The sequence below is a fragment of the Podarcis tiliguerta genome, assembly GCF_965153285.1.
Source record: "Podarcis tiliguerta genome assembly, chromosome: 17".
NCBI lineage: Eukaryota > Metazoa > Chordata > Lepidosauria > Squamata > Lacertidae > Podarcis > Podarcis tiliguerta.
Window position 1 is genome coordinate 7,730,226 of NC_139550.1, and position 13,096 is coordinate 7,743,321.

Genomic DNA, 13,096 nt, shown 5'->3' on the forward strand with positions numbered 1-13,096 from the left:
CTGTCATTAAAAATCCAGTCACAGGATTAACACATTACCATTGCAATAAAACACACGTTTCTTTATGATTTATTGGTTCCACAAGCGGAAGATTCTTACGGAGTTTTAAGTCACTGACATGCTTCTATTACTTCCTAGCTTTGAACATTCAGATCTGTAGCTCTGCCAAAACCAAAAAGTCATTAAGAACCATATTTTAAAATTATAGCTCTATTATGTAATAAAAAATAAAGCAGTTGGGTCTTTTTAAGTTGGAGCTTTCAGCACTGCACATACACACCAAGCTGTATCTTGCAGCTAATAGCATTCTTGCTAGATTTTGAGCTGCTCCCATTCATTTCAATGTGCCTTGAGGAGCATATCTCACGAGACAGCTGCGTCAATTTTCCACCCTGTCTTCTGTAAGAGTATCCAAGACCTGAAACCCAAGGCAGTTACATCACTTTACGTGGAGGTACAATGACACCCCTCATAGTCAATTCAAATGTACATATTAAGCTGCCTCATTCACATGTCACAGCAGCCCACCTTAACCATGGTGCCATCATGAAAATGCCTTTCTTCTGTTCCCTGCACAGCTCAGACAAGCCGTTCTGTAGTTTGTCATATTGCGACTTCCTCAGGAGTAAAAGTCCACTGAACTCAGTGGGGCTTGCTTCCCAACAGACACATACAAAATCATGAAAACATCACTAAAGTGAAGCATTTTGGGTCTGAAAGTCTTAACTCCATGCAATTTTCCTTATCAAAAAGTGGGTTCAACCAATATTTATCGCAGCCAAAAAGGTCTTAGAAAAAATAACAACACTACTGACCTCCATACGGCGAGGGAAAGAACACTAAAATCCACAATGCCAACAACCATGCTTAAATGAACAATTATATCTAGTAGAGTAGGAATGCAATTTTCCCTCCTTTTTACTATCCTTGTGCCCTATAATCCATATCTGGAACATATTTCAGATTGGTGCAACACTGCAAAAAAAGAAGCAGCATACAATATTTCTAGGCTTTGAAAAAAAGAAAACACTTCCCCAAATTGCCCACGCCCGATCTATGTTGGCAATTTTTGACATGCTAACTGAAGGGTACGGAGGACTGATACTTGTCTGACATCAAACTTTCTCCCATTCAGAGAGGCTTGTAACTTGCCAGAGGCCTGCAGCAATTTTACAGGCCTGTGCTGAAGTTATAAGAGGTGGTTGTTGTTTTTAGAGTTCAAACTCAGATGGATGAATTTCCATACATAATTCTCAGCTTCGAGAATACAGGAATCATGCAGGTCACGTTTACCGCATAACCACCATTGAAGAAATGAACTGATTTATATACATATAGTTTCAAAATTGTACAGGCACCAAAACACAAACATATACCTCAGTTAAACAGATGACCAGTACGTTGATATAATGTTGCCTGCTCCCTTCATCTTTGTAACAGAACATAACTCAACCCATCCCCCTGCTTTGCATATTATTATTGTTATTATTATTATTATTATTATCGACTCTTAACTCTCAAACCCAGCAGTCATTCCAATGAATTATAACATCTCATTTCAATGCCCCAAAGCCAGAGCAGGTAAGATTCTGAGATGACTGGGTTTTTTTATTTAAAATATCACCTATCTAGCATTCAACAGCAGAGCTGTCAATGGAGTAGAAGACATTATCTGGTTTCGGAGATGTTCCATTTTGTTTCCAAGTTGATAGGCACTGTTATAGGGAATGGTGGCATTTGACGGGAATGTGTTCCGCAGGGCGGGCACAACTACCAAGAAGGCCCTTTGCCTGGTTCTCTGTAACTTAAATTTCTCACAGTGAGAAAACCGCCAGAAGACCCTCGGAACTGGACCTCCGTGTCTGGGCTGAACAATATGGGTGGAGACACTCCTTCAGGTACACAGGGCCTCAGCTGATGTGAAGGGAAGGTGAATTTGCTTGGTCCAGGTGAATGTGAGAGTTCTCTCACACAACCAAACCCAACACTAAGCAGGATCGTCCCTCCACACACACACCTGTCAAATTTGGCCCACAAGGCAGACCGTGATGAGAATTTGGCCTATGGAGTCAAAAAGGCCCCTTACTCCTGCTAGAATAGTATCCTAGAAGTTGAACATTAAGAGTCAGGGGAATGGTGTGCACCAAAATAAAAACCCCTCCTCTCGTCCCCATACTATACTTCTCCTGCTACTGAAAATTGCTGATGGTCTTAGCAGACCTCTTGATGACTCTTGAGCCTGCTGCAGCAATTGTAATGTGCTGTGCTAGAAGTTGTGTGACTTTCAATCATATTTTTATTGCTTCCTTGATTTCTTAGGTAAAGGTAAAGGTACCCCTGCCCGTACGGGCCAGTCTTGACAGACTCTAGGGTTGTGCGCCCATCTCACTCAAGAGGCCGGGGGCCAGCGCTGTCCAGAGACACTTCTGGGTCACGTGGCCAGCGTGACATCGCTGCTCTGGTGAGCCAGAGCCGCACACGGAAACGCCGTTTACCTTCCCGCTAGTAAGCGGTCCCTATTTATCTACTTGCACCCGGGAGTGCTTTCGAACTGCTAGGTTGGCAGGCGCTGGGACCGAACAACGGGAGCGCACCCCCCGCCGCGGGGATTCGAACCGCCGACCTTTCGATCGGCAAGCCCTAGGCGCTGAGGCTTTTACCCACAGCGCCACCCGCGTCTTACATTGTATGTATTTTATTGTACTGCAGTTTGAAATCCACAGAAGTCAAATGCTTCTTCACAGACATGCTGCAAGCCACCTTGTGAAGCAGTGATCTTTCAGACCACAGTTTGGGAACTCCTGCCCTACTGTTCAAAAATAAAGCGTTCGGATTCAGGGGCTGTGAGCCAGCACCAATCCTGAGCTGTTTAGCACCAAGCAGCGCAGTTGTGGAAGATTTCAGGAGAGTAGGAAAGGGGGGAAATGTGTCCCTTGCCAGAAGCAAGGCTTCTGGAGCCTTGAACAAGACCACTAATGATGCAGATGGAACCTAACTCCATTTCCATCTGTCACCTTAGTCAAGTGAAGCTATGCGGTTTCTGAACTAGGGTTTGTATTTGGTGATGGGCTGGATGAAAGCCAATAAACTGACAATGAATCATGAGAAGGAGTAAGTGGTTCTCATGCCTGTGGAATCAGGCAGGCAGCTTTTTCCAGATAGGGTTGTACTCACCTTAAAGGAAAAGGTACACCGTGTGCAGGTATTCCTGGATCCAGCATTGTCACCATTAACACAGGTGGCCTCAGTGGCACAGAGTGCTTTTTCCCAGAGCCGGCTGCTTTGCCAGCTGCAGTTGCTCCTTGACAGTGAACAGTTTGTTCACAGTGACCCACATTCTAGTAACCTGTACATGGGGCTGCCACTGAAGACCACCTGGAACTGTTCAAATGGTGTAGCTGGGTGGAATCTTATCCCACTGATTCTATTCTCTTCCAAATCTAATTTAAAGTGCTGGAACATGCAACTAAAGCCGGAAAAGGCTTGGGATGAAAATACCCAAAGGAACACCTTTCCCTTATGCTAAGCTGCCTGTAACTATGGTGTCTTAAAAGGCTTTTCTCTGCATTTGACTGCTGCGGGTGAGCCCATGGTGAGGAATACAGCCTTTTTGGTGGTGGCACCGGGAATGTGGAATGCCTTTCACTCACAGGTGCAATTAGTGCTGACATCATTCTAGCACCAGGTTTAAACTCAATTATTTGCCCAGGCATTTTAATGGCTGTTCAGCCTGACCTGTTGCTTTTAACTGCTTTTGTGTATTTTGAAAGGTGGGTTTTTATTGTTGTGTGTTTTTTAATTTATGTTTTGTATCCCATCTGGTATGTGAATAGATGAATGGAAGACTGTAAATATTTTTTAATAACTACAGCAGTTAAATAAATATGAAATGTATGTACACGAAGATACTGTTGTTGAGCAATGAGCTGAAAAGAAGAAAAAAGCATCTAAAAGGGGAGGAAGAGTCTGAGAACAAGCTCTAATGAACAGAGTTCATTTCATCCGATGCATGAAAGAGAATCCTCTTATGGCCCAGGGAAGAGAGTGTATACATACATGAATATATTACAGAGGTATAAACAGAAAAACAGAGAGATCAAATGGTTACAGCTTGCAATAATTCTATGTAATATACTGTAAATACAGAAGATAAATACAGAAGATAAATGTGACCAACAACAGCATTAAATGGTGATAAACACACATCATCCAGAACTTATCAAGAGGTTTGATTCTTTTTGTTTAAGCTTGATTCAAGACAACGGTTTCACGTCCCATGCACAGGTGTTAATTAACACAGCAGAGATAGGATGATTGCATTATCATCACCATTTTAGCTTGCTATGAAATCCACATCTGGAACTCTGTAGGTCTTGTTGACTTTTTTTAAAAAGTGCATTGCCTACTTTGGAAAAAAAAGTCAACAACACCTACAGAGAATGTGAAGGTCCTGGATGCAAATCCTACATTGACCTAGACTAGCTGTCTGAAATGTGCACCCACTTCATGCCAAAGCTTTCTGATCCAGCCAAAAAGATATGCATAATATGGGTCTCCATAGCTAGGTTCCTTACCGCACTGTGCAATTATACATTACAGCGGTACCTTGGTTCTCAAACTTAATCCATTCTGGGAATCCATTTGACTCCCAAAACCATTTAGAAACCAAGGCACAGCTTCCGATTGGCTGCAGGAGCCATAAGCCGTAGAAGCCGTGTCGGACATTCAGCTTCCGAAAAATGTTCGCAAATTGGAACATCACTTCCGGGTTTGTAGCGTTCGGAAGCCGATTTGTTCGGGACCCAAGCTGTTCGAGTATCAAGGTACAACTGCATTCACAATTTGGATTCAATTAGATTGCTCACGCCTATGTGTAAACTAGCTCCATAGCAGAGTTTTTCAAAGCCAAATCAAATACTGAAAACTACCACTGTTTGTAAAACAATATAAAACAATGACTGGCAGAATCCGAGACCAGGGAGAAGAGTCGGTGGAAGAAGACTGGAAAAAGTTTAAAGATTATTTACAAAAATATTGCAAAATTAATGAATGTTAAAAGATTGTTGGAATGAAGTTATATGGCTTTAGTAGAAATGTTATAAGGATTTAAGTATAAATAGATTAATAGAATTTTAAAGGTAAAATAAGGTTAGAATGTGTTAAGATAATTATAGGACAGATAACAGAGGAAGATGGAAAGGAATTGCTGAAACATTTGACAGAAGTCGGTGAAATAAGTGAATGAAAGATAATATATTGAAATTGTTTGTTTGTTTTAAATTGTTTAAATTGTTTTTGTTTGGTTTTGTTAGTTTAATGTGTTAGTGTAGTGTATTGTTAGTTTAATGTGTTAGTGTATTTGTATTGTATTGTTCCTTTTTTGTTGTTGTTTTTTCTTTTTCTTCTTGTTTTGTAGTGTTTAAATTGTTCAAAAAGCAATAAATATTATTTAAAAAACCCAATATAAATAATAAGATTTACACACAATATAGTAAATACTAAGATGAACACACAATATTTTTAAAGCACATCAAATGCACATTTAAGGCACATGACTCCCCCCCCCTCCAAGAATCCTGGGAACTGTAGTCGTCCCCCCCCCCCACAGATCTACAATTCTAAGCACTCTTAACAAGCTACAAAATGTGTGCTGGATGCGCTTACAATGTATAGTAAAGATCTGTCCTATGACACTCATATCTACACTTGCTAAAATTACAACTTCAGACACACCGAGACTGATATCTGGGGGGAGGGGGGGCTTAAGCACAGGCACTGACACACAAAAATCTTCTAAATTGCAACTCAGAAAGGTAAAGTCACTTCAAATGGCAACAGAACTTGGAAATAACAAAAACTGATATGCCACCAAGAAAAGATACGGAAGATTAGCAATACCTGAAGAAGAATATACTTGAATGTTTGCCACCCAGCTCAGGGGAATGCTACTGTCATTTTTGCTCTACATCCAGCAACAACAAACTCAACATGCAGAGAGCCTTACCATCTGGCAGACAACCGCAGAGCAGTAAAAACTTATACCAGTAATTCAGATGGTAACTTGTTTTCAATAAACAAAAAGACCATCCTAGGTGGTAAATTACTATTGTATTGACTCAGCATGCCTAGATATCATCACAACAAGACCTGGTCCTTCCATCAGAAGGGAATTCCGTTTGCACTGAGAAACAGTCCTTAACAGTGATTTTCAGGCACCAACTATATACTACACAGTGGTTAAAAGGGTAAAGGTAAAGGGACCCCTGACCATTAGGTCCAGTCGTGGCCGACTCTGGGATTGCGACGCTCATCTCGCTTTATTGGCCAAGGGAGGCGGCGTATAGCTTCCAGGTCATGTGGCCAGCATGACTAAGCCGCTTCTGGCGAGCCAGAGCAGTGCACGGAAACGCCGTTTACCTTCCCGCCGGAGCGGTACCTATTTATCTACTTGCACTTTGACGTGCTTTTGAACTGCTAGGTTGGCAGGAGCAGGGACTGAGCAACGGGAGCTCACCCCGTCGCGGGGATTCGAACCGCCGACCTTTTGATCAGCAAGTCCTAGGCTCTGTGGTTTAACCCACAGCGCCACCCGCGTCCCTTACACAGTGGTTAGAAAACATCATTTCAGGCAATTTCTCCCTTTCTTAGAACAGTTATTAGAAATGACTAGTCTCTTTTTCAGCTGCTAGAATAACTACAGGTCTCAGCCTTCTGCTCTATTTTAAATCGTAAGTTTTGATGAAAGGTTCTTATGGCGCCAATCCCCTATTCTCTCCTCAACATGCACTGTTCTGACTGCACGTCTGTTCTGGCAACTCTACACACAGTTTATCAGCCGAACTGCAAGACATGAACAAGACAGGTGCCAACTGTTAAGTTGTGGGTGAACATATCAGACGACACAGCGATTATTCAGACAGCTCTTGTTTATTCACAGGCCAGCACAGAACAGAGGGCTGAAGGGTTCAGCCAACCTGCTTATATAGAGCTCAACTACATGGCAACAATAACAACTTTCTGTAACTATCCAATCATTGAACATCACTTTCAAATCCTTATTTGCATATGCGGACCTGAGTGAAAACTATCTACAGGATCCCCCTGCTGGCCCAGGGTGAGAACTTCAGTGCATAACACCAACAACAGCCCTGAAGGTTCCTCAGTTTGTTAAGTGATGCTGGAGGTTATGAGGGACATTTGGCTCAGCAAAGAGAGGTAGGATCTGGAGTTGGAAACCTGGACTCACATCTTAGCCATGAACTTACTGAGCTGTCCTTGATTAAAAAAAAAAATGCACCTCAGAGCCAAAGTAGAAGAGATGAGGAAGATTTGCTATACTTTTCGTTTACTTCAAAGCAGCCGCTCCTTATTGAGGAGGGTTCTTCATTTGATCAGGGCAATAGCTCCAGGGCCATGGTTCCCAAAGTGGGGCACATGCCCCACAGGGGTGCAATTTGATATTTTTTTGGGGGGGATTTGGAAGCTTGTGTAGACCAAATTAATGGCCTTTTAGGCTTCCTCCAGGTGAATAGGAGTTCACTTTTTGAGTAATAAGAATTATATGTCACTGGGGGGGGGGTCAGGATTTTAGAGATACTTAGGTGGGGCATAGCCCCCCAAAAAGGTTGGGAACCACTAGGGAAGGTGTGTTTAACTCTTCAATTTAACCACACAGAGATGCTATTACCCTATGGGGGGGCAGTGACAAGAGGTCTTCCCCCACAATTTGGCTAATAGTTTGAGCGATGGGGTTTACATTGACAAAATGGTACTAGGGAAGGGTTAAACACTATCAGTACCATTTCCCGGATCACACTAGGAACACACGCACCCTGGAAGTTTTGAAGTACAGTGGTACCTCGGGTTAAGTACTTAATTTGTTCCAGAGGTCTGTTCTTAACCTGAAGCACCACTTTAGCTAACGGGGCCGCCTGCTGCCGCCGCACCGCCGGAGCACGGTTTCTGTTCTCATCCTGTAGCAAAGTTCTTAAGCTGAGGTACTATTTCTGGGTTAGCGGGGTCCGTAACCTGAAGCGTATGTAACCTGAAGCGTATGTAACCCAAGGTACCAATGTAAAGAAAAATATATTGGGATATCCAATCACAGACCTCCCATGTAACATGTACTTTGGTCCTCCACTTCCATTCCCTGTATTCAGTTTGAAGCAGCAATCCACCTCACAGACTTTTACATTTCCCTAGCCCAAGGAAATAAACTAATTAAACCCTGCATAAAATATATATCAATAAAATGTGTGCACCTTATTGCGCAGAAACAGTGGGATAATGGAAGAATGCAAACATATGAATGAAACAAGCTGGTGTGTACAAGTGAAGGATTGAGATAATTAATGGAAATATGGTCCTTCATCAGCGCTACGTCCAATTTTCGCTTTCACCGACTTCCTTTTCCCGCACTGCCCATTTACCACAGTCCGAAATCAGAATGCTATTTCTCTACATACAAAGTTAAGTACAAGTGAATTTAAAACACAGAAGTATAAAATCCACTGATACAGTACACTGAACAGTTATCTGTTTCAGATGCACTGCTAACCTGCTGCACAGTTGCCATCAAACTTTAGGCTGAAAGCTCTTTGAGATAGGGACTTGTTCTTTGTTTGAGGCTTCTGCTGTAAAGAGGCACTGATGTCACCTCCAAATGGTTTATCTATGGGAGCACAGATCTCTAAGAGATGTGAGGCTGCCAAGATTTAAGTCATGTTTATATAAACGAACCATAAACTGTAAGGTTGGAATGGGGTCAGAAGTTAATGTAATCCTCTGCCCATGCCCAACACTATTAGAAGGTCCTTAGAAAACTACCAGTAATACCACCAAACAAATGGCAGACAGGTGGAAGGTGAAGCAACAGAAGTGCCTGTGGACTCCCATGTTCTCCTTCCATCCTTAGCTTCCCATTCATTACTTATTTGCTGCCAATGTTGAAATGATAGGGACCAGGAAAATACTTAGGTAGTGCAGCACCAATAACTTCTTTCCCCCAAAACCCACTGAAAATGCTCTCCATTGGGACTTCAGGAGCCAAGGACGTTCCAAGGCTGACACCAGAAGCCAGTGGCGTAGCATGGGTTGTCAGCACCCGGGGCAAGGCAAGTAATTTGCGCCCCCCCCCCCCCCCGCTGCACTGTCCCTCCCCCAGATAGTCCCTCGCTCTCTCTCCGCACCGCACCGCATGCCTGGCACCCTCCCCTCCACAGTGGGCGGCGACCCAGCGGCTCAGATCGGATTCGCACAGCCAGCACTGCAGTGAGAGAGAGTGAGTGAGCCAGGTAAGGGCAGAGAGCTGCGAGTGCGAGCGTGCCCCCCCAGATGTTGCGCCTGGTGCGGCCGACCCCCCCCTGCACCCCCCACACTACGCCACTGCCAGAAGCCAAAAGGACAGACACAGCATCAAAGCCGTGTATGAATGCGTTGTTACAATACCTTGTTGCACATCATCACAGGACAACAGGTTGCACCATAAATGTTTTCCGAGCCACCACCAGATTTTGCCGCTAACAAGATTATTAAATCATTAAAAATTCTTCCTTCAACTAAGGGGATAGGCAATGAAGAGTCTCAACCACCAACCCCATGAACAAACATCACGGCTGCTATACAAGGCAAGCTTATGCCGAGTTTAAGCACATTGTAGGAGTTCCCAAAAGGGAACTTCTACTAATACAAAATTTTCAAAGTTTGTCCAAACCATCCCTAAAATTAATTAATCAGTATAGTAATTAATGTTCATACATATACATATTTCATAGCGGTTTATGTTGCAGATCGCAAGCACTATCTGTTTAGTACTTGGCAGCAACCTGAAAAACAATGCAAAGATTAGAATTTTCATTCTTACCTATATAGGCAAGTTATCACGTTATAACAAACTGAACTGATGCTTAGAAGCCTATATATTGTAATAGATGAAGAAACCTACACATTCCTTTTCCTATAAATATACGGTAATTCCCACAGATAGGCAGAATGAATACATGATACAAGGAAATGCTTTTCTTTTAAGAAAAAGTGTTTTGTTCCATGCAACCACCATTCATCCTTCTAAGATCCATGAATCAGCAGCACTTCATAATAGGCTTGAAGTGTTAATCCGGGTAGTTTACTGCCTTAATTTTTTCCCAAACAGGTTCCCAGCCTCAAGAGCATGGGTGGGATCTGGCCCAATCGCCTTCTAAATCTGGCCCACGGACAGTCCAGGAATCAGCGTGTTTTTACCTTAGTAGAATGTGTCCTTTTATTTAAAATGCATCTCTGGGTTATTTGTGGGGCATAGGAATTAATTCTCCCCCCCCCCGAAAAAAATATAGTCTGGTCCTCCACAAGGTTTGAGGGAGAGTGGACCCCTGATGAAAAAGTTTGCTGACCCCTGCTCAAGAGTAACCATCTCTGAAACCATATTTCAGAGCTGTGTAGCAAAACAACAACAGCACCGAAGAGTCTTATGGCACCTTAAAGACTAACAATATCATCCCAGCACTAAGGTTTTGTGGACTAGTCTACTTCAAGGAAAAGCAAAGTTTCCTCCAACAAAATGCCTAAGGTCCTACTACACTGAGTTTTGACTGTTTATCACCCTGCAAAAAAAGACTGTGAACAGAAATGCTGTAGGCGTTATAAATTCACAGGCTACCTATCCATTATAAGGTTGTAATATTCAAATCACACAAATTGAGTATAAGTGGAATGTGGTGGTTAAGACATAAAGCATGGCTTAGTACCTCAAACTTACAAGAACTCACAAGTATTTCAAGGAAATTACTTATGTTATGAGATATACAATCCTATGAGATATACAACCCTACCTAGGAGCGTTTTCCACTGAACAGTATGGGCTTGCTTCTGAGTAAGCGTATGCGGCTGAACCATAAATGGGCAACACAATACAGCACAACGACCTCGAACGATGGAAATCACTCGCACTGCTTTATTATTGAGTTAAACCATTTACCGATATTGCCATACCGCATCTCCAACTTAATTTGCATGTTTTGCCACGCTTTGCTTTTTTTGACTACGACCTTTCCCCAAGGTGGCTCTGAATTAAGATTTGCCCAAGTGCAAGTTCTCTGCATCTTAACTCATCGGGAAAGAATGCGCTCGATACGTTATCTATTAATCAGAGCGCCTGCCTTGCTTTTTTTTTTAAAAAAAGGAGTACTTTGCTTTTAATGTGGGGAGGCGGGGGGGCAACTAGGTTACAGGGAGTAAGCGCACGACCACAAGAGAGAAAAGGAGAAAACACAGTGTTCGCCTCCCACGTTTCCCCACCACTAACCATCCCACTTTCACCGTTCAAACTAAGGTCAAACTTAGTTGCTTCGGAGAACCTTCGGCGCGCCTTTCGTTTTCCAAGCGTTGCGCAACCTCTCCAAGCCCCCAAAGCGGACGGAGCGGACAGCTTCGGTGTCAACGCGTTTTAAGGGACGGGCTGGTGGCTGGGTGGCAGGGATGGGGGGTGTCCGAAAAGCTCTACGGCTGCCCTGCTTGGAAGCGCTCCCCCCCCTTCCCCCCAAAACTTTTTCCAGGGCTCCCCGGTCAAGCCCATGACGCACGCCGCCCCTGCGCTCCGAAGCGAAAGCCCGGGAGGCAGCGCCTTTGGCCCGCCCGCCTCCCCTCCGGCAGGTAGTACCTCTTCCTCCTGCAGGTTCGGCTCGGCGGGGCTGTGCTCCTGCTCGCCTTTGGCGCTGTTCATGGTTCCCTCCGCCGGTCCGGAGCGCCCTGGCCCGCCGCCGCCGCCGCCTCCTCCTCCTTGCCTCGCCTCTCCCGTCCGCGACGCGTCTGGGCTGAGGTGCTGCTGGGCAGGCGAGCGCGCCGAGGCGAGGCGAAGAAGCAGCGGGGCTCTCGCCCTGGCCACCAGCAGCGGCAGCTGCTGCTTCAACAGCATGCAGGGCTTCCCCGGCGGCGAGAGAGACCCCGAGCGAGCCGCGTGAGGGGCGGGAAAGAGGCGGCGGCGCGCGGTGGCGGCTTCTTTTCCGTGGAAGGAAGTCGTGAGGGGAAGAGCCGCGAGCTCCTCGCCTGCGCGCCTGGCTCTGGTTGGCGGGGAAGGTGGCTCGCGCGCCTGGCGCCCACTCCCAGGGACGTCGTGGGAGGGAGCGGCGGAGGAGGGGGGTGTTGGGGGGTGTCGACTAATCGCGAGGGAGAGGAAGCCCCCTCAGCAACCCTCCGGCCCCAGCACGTGAAGAGAGGCGGGTCAGAAAGCAAGGCGTCGAGGCTTGGGGAAGGAGGAGCTTGGCGGGCTGATGACTCCCCAACCCAATGGCAAATGACAAGTCGTCGTGGGGTGAACTTGCTTCGCTGTAGACTTGAAGGGGGACCCACCAGGGGCATCTAGTCCAGCCCCCTGCCACGCAGGAATCTAGTGGGGTCTCGAAACCAGGTTGTTGGCGTCCTTTTGTCTCTGGCGACAATGGAAGAGCCTGCGCCTTTGGGGGTGAAGTCAGACAGTTGGAAGGAGCCAACGCCTTGGGGTCAAGATCCCTTCAAACCACCCCCTAAAATGGGGCCACAGTTGGGATACAGTGGAACCTCAAGTTGCGATTGTGATCCGTGCAGGAGGCACGTTCGCAACCCTCAGCGCGGCGTCTGCACACATGCGGGTCGTGGTTTGGCCTTTCTGCGCATGCGTGAGCACCAAAACCCAGAAGTAACCCGTTCCGGTACTTCTGGGTTTGGTGCAGTGCGCAACCCGAAATCACGTAACCTGAAGCATCTGTAACCCGAGGTACCACTGTACCTGAATACAGTTCTGGTTGCCTCACCTCGAAAAGGGTATTTGTACACTTGCGAAAGGGACGCGGGTGGCGCTGTGGGTTAAACCACAGAGCATAGGACTTGCTGATCAGAAGGTCAGCAGTTTGAATCCCCACGACAGGGTGAGCTCCCGTTGCTCGGTCCCAGCTCCTGCCAACCTAGCAGTTTGAAAGCACATCAAAGGGCAAGTAGATAAATAGGTACCGCTCCGGCGGGAAGGTAAATGGCGTTTCTGTGCGCTGCTCTGGTTCGCCAGAAGTGGCTTAGTCATGCTGACCACATGTCCCGGAAGCTGTACATTGGCTCCCTTGGCCAGTAAAGC

The 13,096-nt window shown here is 45.5% G+C and overlaps 1 protein-coding gene across 1 annotated transcript in view; it reads right to left on the reverse strand.

Annotated features, from left to right (window-relative positions):
* Positions 1 to 12,196, reverse strand: part of RBPMS (RNA binding protein, mRNA processing factor) — a 74,849-nt gene extending 62,653 nt beyond the window's left edge. Inside the window, exon 1 of the mRNA XM_083420674.1 lies at positions 11,654 to 12,196. Coding sequence (XP_083276800.1) covers positions 11,654 to 11,908 — 255 coding nt within the window. The 5' untranslated portion in view covers positions 11,909 to 12,196. The remainder of the gene's footprint in view (positions 1 to 11,653) is intronic.
* Between the last annotated feature and the right edge of the window lie 900 nt (positions 12,197 to 13,096).